At 30.9% G+C, this 16,296-nt stretch overlaps 1 protein-coding gene across 1 annotated transcript; it reads left to right on the plus strand.

Moving 5' to 3' along the window:
- Positions 1 to 720: 720 nt before the first annotated feature.
- LOC18099504 (probable inorganic phosphate transporter 1-7) lies at positions 721 to 2,649 on the plus strand (the record flags this gene model as incomplete). Its single annotated transcript, XM_006383406.3, has 1 exon — positions 721 to 2,649. A coding segment is annotated over one exon (1,677 nt), but the record flags the coding sequence as incomplete, so codon positions are not given.
- Positions 2,650 to 16,296: the final 13,647 nt, after the last annotated feature.

Below are 16,296 nucleotides of genomic sequence, written 5' to 3' on the forward strand. Positions count from 1 at the left end.
GCTTTAAATATGGAAAGTCAAAGGTCAATAACGTAATTTTTCTGTACAAAAATAATAGTCAAAGGTCAATAACGTAATTTTTTTGTATAAAAATAATACAAAGACAAATAAATCCCTTATTGCAAGGTCATTTTGTTTGAGCACCCAAGGGTATAATCATTTTACTGTGTAAATTAAAAAAAAATCTTAGTAGGAGACCATTTTTATCAGATTTCAAGGGTATATAAAAATATATTTTCACTGTGCATTATAATTTAGAATGGAATCTTTGCCCCCGATGAATTCTGAAATACCATTTGAATCTCATGGAAAATATTATTTTACCCCAGTATTATAGATAAAAAATTATAATTACACTGCTTGAATTTACAGTGATTCTCCTTATATGCTACAGTGTTTTCTTTCGCAAGGAGCCCTTAACCCGAGTCCCAACTCGAACTAAAAGAATATCGCCATGGCCTACTCCGTACGCTTTTTATTTTTTTTCTTGAGAACTTACAATTAATTTATTTTTCATTTTTTTTTTGGTATAAAAGAACTATTTCTCGTAAAGAATCTCGTTAAATTCGTTGGGAACCGAAGAGGTTTTATTTTCTAAAATCTCGGAGAATCCAGAGACAGAAGGAGTAGATCTTTGGTGGACATTGAACTCCGACTCATTCCCGGGACACATAAACCGTATCCTGCTAGGACTATTACGCTTGATTCCCCATTCTATAAATATATCAAACTCGGTTTAGAAAAGGAGCTCTCAGCAAAAAGTTTCAGATCAGGAAGGCAGGGGAACCTCAACCATGGCCGCCAAAGGGCAGGGTTGATCTTCTTCTAAAGCTAGACCATGCAAAAACGCAGCTCTACCACGTCAAAGCTGTGATAATCTCCGGCATGGGATTTTTCACTGATGCTTACGATCTTTTTTGCATCTCTTTGGTGACCAAACTACTTGGCCGCATATATTACCAGGTTGAAGGATCACCAAAACCAGGTATTTTGCCCCCTAATGTTGCTGCTGCTGTTAATGGGGTAGCACTATGTGGAACTCTTGCCGGACAACTCTTCTTTGGGTGGCTCGGTGACAAGCTTGGTCGCAAGCGTGTTTTTGGCATCACGCTTTTGCTCATGATGATATCTTCTATTGGTTCTGGCCTTTCTTTCGGGAGTTCACCGAAAACAGTCATGGCTACTTTGTGTTTCTTTAGGTTTTGGCTTGGTTTCGGGATCGGAGGAGACTATCCACTCTCGGCAACCATAATGGCTGAATACTCTAACAAGAAGACTCGCGGGGCTTTTATTGCGGCTGTTTTTGCTATGCAAGGATTTGGAATTCTTGCTGGCGGTGTTGTGGCTATGGCTGTTTCTGCAACTTTTGGTGCTGTATACAAAGCTCCTGCTTACTCGGTTGATCCAGTTGGCTCTACCGTGCCACAAGCAGATTATGTTTGGAGGATAATTTTAATGCTTGGTGCGTTGCCTGCTGCTTTGACCTATTATTGGCGCATGAAGATGCCCGAAACTCCTCGTTACACTGCCTTGGTAGCCAAGAATGCTGAGAAAGCCAGTCGAGATATGTCGAAAGTCATGGGCATTGAGGTGCAAGCTCAGAAGGAGGTAGGAGAGGAGAAGGTGATTAATAAAAGCAACTCTTTTGGGTTGCTATCGGAGGAATTTCTTCGCCGTCATGGACTGCACTTGTTAGGGACTGCAAGCACTTGGTTTTTACTTGACATTGCATACTATAGCCAGAACTTGTTCCAAAAGGATATTTTCAGTGCTGTTGGGTGGCTTCCAAAGGCCACTACAATGAATGCAATGGAAGAACTTTTCAAGATCGCCAGGGCTCAATTCCTTATAGCACTGTGTGGCACAGTCCCAGGATATTGGTTCACAGTTTTTCTTATTGATCATATAGGTCGTTTCACAATTCAGCTGATCGGGTTTTTCTTCATGACTGTGTTCATGTTCGTACTGGCCATTCCTTATCACCACTGGACTCTAAAAGAAAACAACATTGGTTTCGTAGTCATTTATGGACTTACCTTCTTTTTTGCAAATTTTGGGCCTAATAGCACTACATTTATAGTACCAGCGGAGATTTTCCCTGCAAGGTTCAGGTCAACTTGCCATGGAATATCAGCAGCTGCTGGGAAGGCTGGCGCAATAATAGGGGCTTTCGGGTTCTTGTATGCAGCACAGAATCAGGACAAGTCCAAGGTTGATCCAGGGTATCCAGCAGGTATTGGGATGAAAAACTCGCTAATGGTGCTTGGCATGATGAATGTGCTTGGCTTTCTGTTGACATTTTTGGTTCCTGAGCCAAAAGGAAGATCCTTAGAGGAGATTTCAGGGGAGAATGAAGAAGTTGATCAAGCACATCCCACTGGAGTTGAAACTGTCTAGTCTAGCTGTTTTTTTTTTTTTTTTTTTCAGATTACCTTTTCATTCTAGGTTTCAATATGCTGTACCAAGATCGAGAGGATTTTTCTTTATCGTATTAATTAAACTGATACTTATTTGCTCGGAGGTTAAGGGCTGCCACTTCGGGAATTTCAATGTTGTGCCGTATTTATTTTATAGCAAATTAACTTATCTATAATTATCCCAGATTTCTTTTAGACTTAATTATTATCATGAACAGCTTTGATTTTCGCATATTTAGTTTTGTAAGTCGGGGACGAAACAGTGACAGAAGTACCATCTGCACTCTGCACCCATAAGACCTCACATTTGCAATGGATGGCTTGAAACTAAGTATGCGCGAGTCATCATCGCTCCATGCATTATCATAAACAAGAAAATCAGGCGCATGGGGGCAAGCTGATGCTGAGCTTTCTCTATTGAAGCCGTGCGTGGAAAGTCACAACAATTCTGCTAGTCTTCTTTAGTTACAGAACGAACTCCCTTCTAGGCTGAAGAAGGATCTTGCGTTTCGTGAGTGCTCACCCAATGAGACATGGCGTGATAGATGACTACTTCCAATAGAATTCTTTCTTCCAAGTATCAATTAATTTCCTAACACCAAGGAAATGGAAACCGATAGAATCTTTAATTGTTGTAATCAGACCATTGGGTCATTCTTTCTTTTCAAGTTCGATGACCGTTGCGGTGAAAACTTCAAGAGTTTGCATTATTATATATAAACTGGCGATTAAGACTTTTACTGCCCATAGTAAATTGCGATTTAAGGTAAGAGTTTACTGGCAATTAAGATTTTACTGCCCATTTTAAATTGCGATTTAACAATTAAGATTTTACTTTCCACGTATATATATTAAAGAGGATTTTAAATTTTATATTAAAAAAATAAAATATTTTCTATTCTATATAAACTTTGAAATGAGTTAATAATCAACTGAAAAATATTAAAAAAGACGGGTCTCTAGCTAGGAGAACAAACATATTTGAAAAAAAAAACAGATATTTATCGGGTTTTGTCGGGTCACTCAGGTTCCAAGTTGACTCAACAAGTCCAACAGTTTTCTCCGGGCCAATTATTGGCTCGGTTTTGAATGAAACAGACCCGGCTAATGTCTTGGTTCACCTGGGTCCCGAGGATGACCCCCCAAGCCAAGTTTGATAACTATGTACCTTATATCTGTCCAATTTAATCCTTCAATATCACATGCAAATCATGTTTTTTTTTAATATAAAAAATTCATAAAGTTGTCAAAAATTAATTTCATAGGATGATTTTATCATATTATAAATGATGTTTTTTTTAATCATATAATAATGGTAGAATTTATTTTTTTTTCATATTTTTATGATATTTTGATGTTTTATAAGAAAACATGTGGAACTCATATGTTATTTAATAGAATAAATAAATAAAATGTAATGGAAGGATTATCAATCAAAATATCTTCTTGTTTAAAGAAGAAGAAGAAGAATTAATGAATTAAAACCATCAATAATTTGAGAGATGTTTGTCCATGCTTGCTGGAGAGTCTTGAAAATTAATCTTTTTGGTGTCAATTCAAAATATTGAACATTAAATATGTATCACTCTCATTGCAAGCGTTACTAATCCAATCCGTCGGTAATTTTATTAGTTTTCGCCGATTTTCTAGTAGTGAACCCATTCTATTTTTAGAACCACATAGAAGAATATGAAATGATCATAACACGAAAAAGAAAGGCAAAGCAAATCATGCAAGTAGTTCCAGAAAAAAAAAAAGTCATGCAATTTATAGGGCTAAGAACCATTCTATTTTTAGAATATTGAAACAAATATTAAATTATAGGCTTTTTGTAATCAATTTTCTATTATAATTGAATTTAATTATTATATTTAATTTGAATTTAATTGATTAATAACTTAAATTCACATATTTGAAAGAGATAGAATTCAATTCATTTTATTTTATATATTATCCTCATTACATTCATCTTATTCCTTCAAAAATTTCTATAAAGAAAGATGGGTAGAAGCTAGTTTTAACATTATTTTTTTCTCTTTAGCATAATAGATTAGAGGAGTTAGTCTATGATTTACTTTTATACCAATTTTAGAGATTGAATTCCATTTGAGATTTAATTCTTGACTCTCAAAATAGTTTTAAATATGAGATTTCACTAAAATATCTTAATTGAATTCAATTTAAAAAGTTTCAAACAACTTGTTAGTGTTGAAAACTAAACACGTAATAATTTAAACCTCTTAAGTGTTTATCAATTGATTCCACAATTATGAATACAATGACCCTTATATTTATAAGGTATGTCCTCAAAAGGCTTTTCCTTTTTTTTTTTTTTTAATCATTCTCATAATCTAAATCCATTGAAATAATTTGTTTAACACTATCATTGCTCCATGTCTAAAACTTAGCTTTATAGAAAATAATATCACGAATAATAATAATTTTCTTAGTGCTAGGATTGTATAGTCTATAAGTTTTTGAATAATCATTGATACAAAAGAAAAAAAAAAGACACATTTTCTCCCTTGTCATTAAGCTTTTTCAAAGGATTTTCATATCTTTCAATATTTTCACCATCTAAATACACTAAAATAATTTGTTTAACACCATCATTGCTCCATGTTCAAAATTTAGCATCATAGAAAACCAACTAATAATAATTTTCTTGGTATTAGGATTATACAGTATAAGCTTTTGATAATCACTAATACCAAGAAAAATATATTTTTATCCCTTGTCATCAAGCTTTTTCTCTTTTGATATGGAATATAGGCATATGCAATGCATCAAAACATTTTGAGATGATCAACCACTAGTCTTTATCCACTCCAAGCTTTCTTTGTTGTCTTATTTTGAATGACAAGAATGGGACTTCTATTCAAAATATGAATCTTCAATTTACTATTTCAGGCAAAAACTCTTTGGTAGGCTACTCCTTATTAAAAGACTTCATTAACATATCTATAATAGTGCAATTTTTTCTTTCACAAACTCCATTTTGTTAAAGATTATAAGCTGCAGTAAGTTGTCTCTTAATTTCATATGTCTTATAAAACCTTGCAAATTCATTTGAGTTATAATACTCTCCGCCATGATCCATTCAAAAAGCTTTTATTAGGTGGTTAGCTTCATTTTCAATAAGTGATTTATACCTATTAAAGGCTTCAAAAGCTTAAGATTTTTCTTACAAAAAATAAACCCAATTTTCTAACTATAATCATTAATAAAAATGATTATATATCTTTTATCTCTATTAAAGAATGGAGTTATTGGTCCACAAATATCTGAATGAATAAGCTTTAATGGCCTCCTTGCTCTCTATGATTTTTTTCCTTGAAAGATTTTGGTGTTGCATGTTAACAACTCATTCTTCATAAACTTGAGAAGGAGTTGTAATTTGTGAAAGATCTATCATCTTATTCTTTTGATGTAGAATTTTCAATACGTCAAAATTTAGATGTCTATGACAAAAATGCCATAACCATGCTTCCTCTTTCAATATTATCAACAAACATGAATGAAAATATTTTAATATATGGAGGAAACAATTAATTCGTCATCATGTTAACTTTTAAAATTAAGCCAATTTATTGTCTTCAATTCTACATACTATGTTTTTTATATAAACTACATACCTCCTTCTTCTTTTTTAAGTTGACCAATGCTAAACAATTTTTTTTTTCAATTCTAGAACAAAGAAAACATCGAAGATGGTATGGTAGTATTCTTTATGGTTTGGATTGCTACCATTCCTTTTCCCATGATAGGAACTTTAGACTCATCATCAAACTTAATAAAATCTTGATAAGATTTAAATAAATAAGAGAAGATTAATTTATCTCTACTCATGTGATTGTTATACCCAGTGTCTAAATACTATAAATTTTGGTGATTTTTTTTCATTCATATTATAAGCCATCAATAAAGACATTTCATCTTCCTTCTTAACAAAATTAGATTTTCTACCATCATTATTATTTAAATTAGTTTGACATTTATATTTGTAATGTCCATACCTATGACACATGAAGTATTCAACCTTCTATTTGTCCACTGGCTTTGACTTCTAAAAAATTGAATGATTGTTTTCATATCATTTTCCTTTTATTTAAGAATTAGGAGACTGATTATCTTTAAAGTTTTGATGTGAAAATATACTATTATTAATGTTTGTGTTCCTTCCTCTTTCTCGACCATCTTTTTGTGAGGTAGAAAAATGATTATTATATGAAACTCATATAGCTTGCTCCTCCTTTTCTTGTTGCTTCAACATTTGCTCATCAATTAGCAAGTAAATTCACAATTCATCAATGAAGAGTTCATCGATATCCCTAGATTCCTATATTGAACACATAATAAAATTGAATTAGTGTGAACGAATGAAGAATTTTTTCAAGGATGATGATATCCTTCATTTTATCTCCATGGATTTACATATGTTAATGATTGCCATCATTCATGAAAAATTGTTGGTAACTTACTCTCCTATATTCATCCAAAGAAATTTGAATTGTGTTTAAAATGCTTGAAGATGATGCCTCTTCGCTCTAATTGTTTCTTGGAACTTCTTTTCCATCGAATCCCAAATATTCTTGGAAGTATCCTTGCAAATAATGGTTTCCAAGATTGATAGGTCAAATGATTGAAAAAGATAATTTTTTACGTTGAAAGCTTTCAATCATTTCCTTTTTATCTTTGTATTTGGACATCCATTATTGATAATTCAGATAATAGTTCAATTATTTTTTGAAAAATTATTTGCCAATAATCCTTTGATTTTGAATACATATTGGATGATAAATACTCTACTTGTGTAGTATATTGTTGCTTTTAGACTAAGAATTATGAAAAATTATTTTTTTTAATAATGTTTAATTTATAAACATAACATAATCTCTTCATGTAAAAAGCAAAAAGTATTGATTGTTCACTTTGTAAGACTGGTATAATTCGATTCATAATTATAAGTAGATTTTATACCATTTTCCATGTTAATCTTATCTATGTTATGCCTAAAACTATTGATAATTGATTATATTTGTCTCCAAAGAGAAGGCTACAAAAAAAAATAGACTACTAGTGTTTAGAGCCCTTGTGGATAGAGGTGGATCTATAATATAAACTTTGGGTACCATGACATCCCTAAACTTTAAAAATCTTTTCGAGATACATTTATTATTTGGTTTAGTTTTTAAACTTTTACAACTACAAATTTCTTTATTTTGCCCATCCATAGAAATAAACTCATTTAACTTAAACAAAATCTAATAGTCAATAGGCAACATAACCCAATACAAAGACTTTGGATCCGAAAACATTGTTAAATAAATGAACATAATTAGCCCAATCCTTTAGTTTAAAATATAAAGACCAAAATAAAGAAGGTATTCTCTGATTATCTTAACAAATCTTACTCCCAGTAAAATATTTCTCTCTCACGACAGCAACTTGAAGGGTTGTCAGGTGTTGTGGTTTATAGTTTCTTAATTGCTTTAATTTGTTCTTTTGGTACCAAAAAAGAAAAGCTATAGTCTTCATTTTCTTATTAAATACATAAACAAATAAGATTTTAAGGTAATTTTAATTTTTAGTGTTTGAAATCTTATATTTTCTTTTTCCTTTCAGGGTTTTGATGGATTTTTATGAATTATATAAAATTGTTTTCTTTAGGGATTTAATTACTTGAATGTTTAATGATACCAATTAGATAGACAATTAGTATGGATTAAATGTATTAGTTTTATTTTGATTTTGATTAATCTATAAGATTAATTGTTGAACTAATATAATATGGATCAGCCCACAAACATCAATAAGGATCCATTACATGTTCTAAATGGGCTATTTACAAGGTCCAAAATGAAGGCATTGAAAGAAGTATTAAATGGACTAGTCTTGCAAGTTTCGGCCAAAGAAAAAATTAGAGATCCATTGGAGCATCAAGAGTAGGCCTTAGTGCATTTAATTCTTGTGCAAGATGGGCCCCATCCAACCTTATTTGGGCCATGAACTTTCAGCAACAACGCTGCCAACTTTGCATTAGTTTCGGCCAGCTTTGTTTTTGTGTTGTTTCCATGTGCTTTATGGATTCTATACTAATTATGGATTTCATATTATGTGTGAGAACATTAATTATTTCTTTTATGTATTAGGATGTCATATTTAATTTATTTCCATGTCAGGTGAGGAGAATACATGGAAAAAAAAAAGAATCCTAGCTTAGAAGGGAAACAAAGTGGCGACAAAGTTTCCTAGATTCGCAAGGAGAATATTTCAGCAACTTTAGTTGTTTTTCCTAGTGATGGAAGGACAATTAATTGGCGGCAAAGAAGAAAAATAAAAGCAATAACTTTTCCTTTTAAAAGGAGGATAAATACAAGGTTACAATTAAAATGCTTTTCTGTTTTAGAAACTATTGTGGCGACAACTTCTCCTTTGATTTCTATGATTATTGAATGACATTGTAGACTATAAATAAGCCTTATATTAGAATTGCATTGTTTTCTTTTCTTCTTCTTTTCTCACGACAGCATAGGAAATTAACTGATGAGTTTAATTTTTATTATTTCAGTTATAACCTAAGGCTTGTTTGGGCTTAATTAATATTTGGTTTTCAACTAAGATTAGAGGCTTGTTTGAATTGGTTTTTTTGGCCTATAAGTATATGTTTTTGGGTCAATTTAGTCCATAAGGGCATTAGTCCATTAGGGTTATATTTTGAGAGTTTTTAAACTCTTTGTAAGCCTAAAATTCAGCAATCAATGAATAATATCATTCTGAATTTTCAACTTGTGTGTGAGAGTGATTTTTGTATTCTTTGTTCTTGAAAGAACTAAACTTGCTTAAAAAAGATTAATTGGCTTTGTGACATCATTCAATTTAATTTCAATAGTGCTGGTGTCTTGGGACAAGTTTCCATTATGTCATACTCGTATCAGACCTATTTCAACTTTTTAAGATCAGATTTCAATCTTGATTGTGGGTTACGTGACCACGTCATCACGAGGTTCGCATTAGATGGTATCGAAGCTAGGCTCTAAAATCAAATCATATCCTTATAAATTTTTTTTTTCTTAATGTTCCTTAAGTTTTAGTATGTATCATCAATTATCTTCTTCTCTTTGTGTTTTTGGCAGCTTATTAAAAAAAAAAGTGTTATTTCATTTTATTACTATCTCTAAATATATCAGTAGGATAAACAAAAATAAAAGAAAACAAAAGAAAAAAAGATTAGATATTATTTAAAGTTTGTTTTAGATCTACCATGAAAACACAAATCATAGAGAACCCTAAGAAAATCATCTCAGAATCAATTTCAATCTCATATATTGTTTATTGGAGGTAAAATCGCGTTGTATATCAAATTTGCGCTTATTTTGACATTGTTTGCTTGAGGTTTCAATTCGGGGTTCAATCTTGTCGTAAAATGATCATACATGGATATTTTTATATCTAGGCATAAAAGAACAACCTATAAATTGAGATATGTAGTTTTTAGGTATAAAGGGTATTACATGTTAAATCTAAGGTCATTCTGATATCATTAGGTCTAGGTTTCAATTCTGGTGTTTAAAATTGTGTAATAGGTTAGATTTATGTCAAGTTCCAAAATCTATTCTTACCTTTTTTTTTTACAAAATTAGTTTGTTTCTTTTATATTTGAGTTAATTATGAGTCAAATAAGCATTTTCATTAATTTTTGCTTCTTTTTTATTTCGAGTCTTCAGTTCGTCCACAATTCATATGAATTTGCATTACTACTTGTGAACGTAGTTTATTTTGCTTGTTTTTAGTATATTTATTGATTCTTGAGTCTAAATTTATAATTGGATTGGGTTTTGAAAGCCACAGACTTTAATTTGTTGATTTTTAGTCCTGAAAGAACCAAAAGAAAACAAGTTGAGAGGTAAAAGGTGCAGTGGGCATATTATAGTGAAAAGCCTTGATTTATGTGAAACATAAGGGTTGTGAGGATATACCTTGTGCTGCTAATCTATTTTTATAGATTTAAATATGTCTGAAAATAACTAGTTCGTGACACCAAATGTTGAAGAAAACCAAATGCGAGCTTTTGACCAACAACTTGAACTTTTGGCTAGGTTGACCAAGGAGATGAAATATGATATAGATTCGATGAAGCAACAAGTTAATGGGGTTGATCATCGAGGAAATACTATCTAAAAGGTTGTACAAAATGTTAACACTGACATTGATGAGTTTGTTGATGATCATACAAAGGTGGGTGATGATGAATATGACTTTGCATCCATAGGCCAAAGAAACAAATTTGGGTCAAATAGAATAAGAAGGAATGTGAGTTTTTGCCAAGATGGAGTTTTCAGCCAAAGAAAGAGTTCTCGAGATTTTAGGCATCGTAATGATTCAAGTGGAGAGGTGGTTACCATTAAGCTGAAAATACATGCTTTTTAAGGAAATAATGATCTGGAGGCATATCTAGAGTGGGAAAAGAAGGTTAATTGGATTTTGACTGTCATCATTACATAGAACATAAAAAGGTAAAACTCATTGTCATTGAGTTTACAAATTATGCACTAATATGGTGGGATCAGCTTGTTTTGATCAGAAGAAGGAATGATGAAATATCTATCGAGTCATGGGATGACATAAAAGCTATAATGAGAAAACAATTTAATTATTTCTAATTTTTATTACATAGAGCTTTTTTAGAAATTACAGAGTTTACATTAGGGTTTGAAAAGTGTGGAAGATTACCACAAGAAAATAGAGATTGCAATGAGTAGGAATAATGTGGTTGTAGATAGGAAAGCTACTATGACTAGGTTTCTTAATGAGCTGAATAAAGAGATAGCTAATGTTGTTAAGTTACAACACTAGGTTGAGCTAAAAGACATGGTTTATATGGCTACGAAGGTGGAAAGACAACTAAGAAGGAAAGGACATGTTCGACCTTCATTCAATTCGGGTTTTTCATCATTATGAAAGATGACTTTAAAGAGAGAGGAGGCTGCCCAACCTACCAAAGTCTAACCATTTAAAGCTAAGGTTGAAGTCTTTATAGGTTTCAAAGGTAAATCTGACACTCAACCTAAACGTACTCGTGATGTTAAATGTTTCAGATGTCACTAGCTTGGACATTGTACTTCAGAGTGTCCAAACAAGAGGATAATGTTGATGAGAGACAATGGTGATGTGGAATTTGAAAGTGACCAATATGATTGTCTTCATAATATTGATGAGAGACAATGGTGATGTGGAATCTGAAAGTGACAAATATGATTATGAAGACATGCTACCATTGAAGGATTGTACTAAAATGAATTGGCATTACCTATTAAGGAGTCCTTGATTATAAGACATACACTTCAGGTTCATATCAAGGAAGGTAACAATGATCAGCAAAGGGAGAACAATTTCCATAAACGTTGTTAGGTACAAAACAAGGTGTGTAGTTTAATTAAAGATAATGAAAGTTGTGCTAATATACCTAATAGTAACCTTTTTCGTAAACTGAACTTGAGTATTATTAAGCATGCTAGACCTTATAGATTGCAATTGTTGAATGATAGTGGTGAAGTGAAAGTGACTAAGCAAGTTTTGGTTTCATTTTTTATTGAAAAGTATACTGATGAGGTTCTGTGTAATGTGGTAGCAATGATATTAGCAATTGTTTAAAAAAAAATTATTTATTAACTTAATATACAAAATTTTTAAAAGAATTTCCTCATTAATTAATACTGAATAAGAATATATATATATATATATATATATATATATATATATATAGTTTTATTAGATTTATTGTTCTTATATTCTTTTATATAGACACGTAAAAATGATTGATATATAATTTTTTTATTGAAATTTTCTTTTATGATCATAATAAAGTTTTACTTAAAACATAATGCTTCTCATAAATAAACATGTTTTTTGTCAAGAAGAAGAAGAAGAAATAAATAAATAAAGAAATTAAGTTGTTGATTAAAAATATTTTTTCTTAATTCAGATCATTATAATTTTAGCAAATATTTGTTTCCTAATTGAGTAAGGCAGGAGGAAGTAGATGTTAACTATCTTTGTCTAATGGTAGGGCTCAAAAGCGTGGTATGGAGAACACAACCAACAAATTTCATGATTGAAGAGTTTTCTTGGGGTGAGGGATCTGTAATAAGAAAATACAAAAATATATGGTGTTGATACAAATAAAATTTTGTTTTTCTTCTTTTTTTTTCTTTTTTTTTTGAAAAAAAAATAAAACATTTGTCTCCTTTATTCTTAATTGATAATCATCTTAAAACATGTGCTTCAATGTTGGTTTATTGACAAAATAAAAAATTAGTGGTTAATTGGACCTATATAACTATGCCAATAAAAAAAGGCTATATGGGATAGAAAATAAGATTTATTTGCAGCTTTAAAAAGCAGGGGTACTTAAATCACAACTTTGTTAGTCTGGTTTTTTTTTTCTTATTAAGAAAAGCACCAACATATTTTTTCAAATTATAATTGGAGAATGAAATAAAATGTGACAAAAGTATCATCATAAACTATTTGACTAATCATATATTAATTTCTCAAAAAAAAAAAATTCTCAACTCTCATATTCCAAGCTGCCAAAGAGGGACAACAACCTCCAAACAATCTATAACCTAAGAATGAGAAAAAAACAAGTCGAGCAATGCAAAAACGAACCACAAACAAAAATCATATTCACTGACATTAGAACAACTTTAATAAGCAATGGAATGACATGTTTGGCAAAAAAGAAAGGCATAAAGAAATCTTAAGAGACTGATTGAAAATATAGGGAAGCTAAACATTTTCAATACCATATTTTTCTCTGTATATTTGATAAAATGATTGAAAAAAAATAGGACACATACCTAGAACTATACTAAAGGGAAGACAAACAAAATAAATCTTTTTATTTTTCTCCATATATGTAGTATATTATTTGATAAAATGATTGAACGAAATAGGATACAAAATAGGCTAGAACTATACTAAAGGGAAGACAAACAAAAACTAAAAGCTTGTGTTAAACGTTAGGGAAAAAATAGATACTACATGAGAAACTCTAAAGACAAAAAAATATAACCAAGTTGCAAGAAAAACAACAAAGAATAGGAACAAAAGTTAAAGTGAAGGTCTTGGTTCTAATTATATGATTCAACAAAAATTGTTGTCATGATAATGAAAAAGAAGTGTGAGTAGGCACATAAAAATAGATACATGAATGTCAACAAAAGAAAGAGACGAAAAGGACCAAAAAACCTATTATAAAAGCAAAAAAGATAAAAAATCAAAATTAAAATCAATTTGACTGCCTGCTATGAGTAGTAGGAATTGATGATAATGTAAAGCAAAGAGCAATGATATACTTTTTTTTTCTTTTGCAAAATATAAAAGAGCTCAACGTTTGTTGAGCCTTATATTAAATTAAAAAATGGCAATGTCTTAAAGCTAAGATGATATTGTCTAAAAGAATTCATGAAATGACAATTCCATTTTACATAGGAAATTGAATTGATATAATTCTAGAGGAAAAAGGTTTGTGAGTAGCGTCTATTAGCAAGGATCAAACATAAAATGAAATGAAGCAATTAATTGGATCTGTGATAGTGGTAGAAAAACCCTACAAAATAGATTTTAATAATAAGTCAAACATCAAAATTGTTAGATAAAATATACCAAACATTCAAAGAAAGATTGGAATCGAAACTTCCAAAGATGGTAATGTATTCCATTAGAGACCACCAAAAGAAATGGAGTACCAACGGTGAACAAAGATGGAGGAAACAGACCACCAAAGCTGTAGTGAAGCGCTAACTGTTGAAAACAAAATAAACTTCATTAACAACCTAGAAAAAACACTAAGATAAAATATAATAAAGAAATGGACACAACAACATTAATAGTTTTGTAGTATAAAGTGGTAAGGAACATGAAAGTAAGCATGATCACAAGTGCCCAAACTAATCAGTAAAAAGTAAAGGGGTTTTGTCAAAGGAAAATGCATGACATTAAACGTCTTTAATGGCAGGGGAAAAAAGATAAAAAACAAAAAAACAAAAACATCTTCAAAACAACATTAAAGGCAACAAATGTTGCTTAGAACACAAATTAAGATTGCATATTAGGACCAAACATCCTATGATAACATGTTATCATTTGATGTTCAATTCATAGGATCAAATGTCAAAAAATCAATTCAACTTAAAAGTTTAAGGTATTAGGTAAGGTCCCAATATATGATTAATATTATTCTTTAACACATCCCCTCAAGTGAAATCTCTAAAGACTTGAAACTTGCACAGACTCACATTACCTTATACTTAATTTTTATCAAATAAATAGAGATGATGATATTTGAATTCGTGACTGCTTGGTCATTAACTGATATCATGTCAAAAAACCAATTCAATCTAAAAACTTAAACTATTAGGTAAAATCTTAATATATAATTTATATTATTTTCTAACATCAAAAACCCATGAAATATAAGTAGTTAACATAATATAAGATTTATTTTTTCTAAACACGACAAAAGTATCGACAAGGACATAGTATCCTTCAAATGCAATATCATCAAGGAAAAGGCTGAAAATACTCTACCATACTTGGAAATTGCTATTAGTGGATCCATTATAGATAAACAATAAAAACAACATACAAAAAACAATAAAAATCATAGCATCAACTGAAAAAGAGAAGCAGAGTTTAGCATCCAATCATTAAAGAGAAGCCAAACATAGTTTTTTAGGATAATAATAGGCTCAAAACTAATAATCATTAAGTAGAGGAACCTAGAGGTTCAAATCAGTGAAACGAAGGGTGACATGGAGAAAAATACAGTTGCACCATAGCGGGGGGGGGGGGGGGGGGATCAATCACTCACCTCAACTCAGGTCACAGGGAAGGCGCTGGCTAGCCAAAAGACATATGCTAACAGTTGCAAGTAGAAAAAAAAAGAACAAAAAGGACAAGCTTTCTACTATTTCTTTAATGAGATGCTGCAAATATATGAAATATTTTTATTATGATTATGGAAAGAAATCCAACTGCAAATATTTTTATTTTTATTTTTATTATTGACTAATCATTTACCTTCATTGAATAAGTGAATGCGTATGCATAATTTAACCGTAAAACATAACTTTTTCCATTGGTATGTACCTTCCATGTCCTTTTGTTAAAATGCTAATTAAAGAGCCATCATTTCTATTGGAATTAAGAATAAATTCAAGCTATACTTCAATCTATGAAAACTTTACATAACTTCAATTAAGTTCTTAAATGTTATATATATATATATATATGAAAAATGCTCTAAATAAAGATCGATAATCCCTTGTCTTGATATGCTCAATCATTTATTTTTCTTTTTGCTTTGCACGGGTTTTATGAAAAAAAATATTAAATGAAAATAGCAATCACTGTCAAACTATTAAAATTGTTTTCCATTTAGTATTTGAATCAAAATGAGTCCACCCGAAAAATAAACTTAGACTAGACCATACACATACCACATTGCATGAAGACATAACCTATACAGCCTCTTTTGGTTATGTCTTCATGCAAGCACATTGCTCTACCCTCTTATTTGAACAGTCTATTAATTGATTGCCATCTAGGTAAGAGATCACCAAGCTTTCAGTATACAAGCACAAGATTCAATGGAATTCAATTTTTTAGGAAAATTTAAGGCATATCCATTCATCATTAAGAATTAAAGTATGGAAATTACGGTTATGAAATATGGATAAGCAGTTAATACCAAAATATTGATGCAAACCTTGATATAACACTGTTGGACCACCAGGCCTGAAGATGGATTTAACTACTTTGTCCATAAAATCAGCCTCCAATTTGGTACATTATGGTAACATTTGGTTACTTT

The sequence above is a fragment of the Populus trichocarpa genome, chromosome 5 (assembly GCF_000002775.5).
Source record: "Populus trichocarpa isolate Nisqually-1 chromosome 5, P.trichocarpa_v4.1, whole genome shotgun sequence".
In the NCBI taxonomy this organism is placed as follows: domain Eukaryota; kingdom Viridiplantae; phylum Streptophyta; class Magnoliopsida; order Malpighiales; family Salicaceae; genus Populus; species Populus trichocarpa.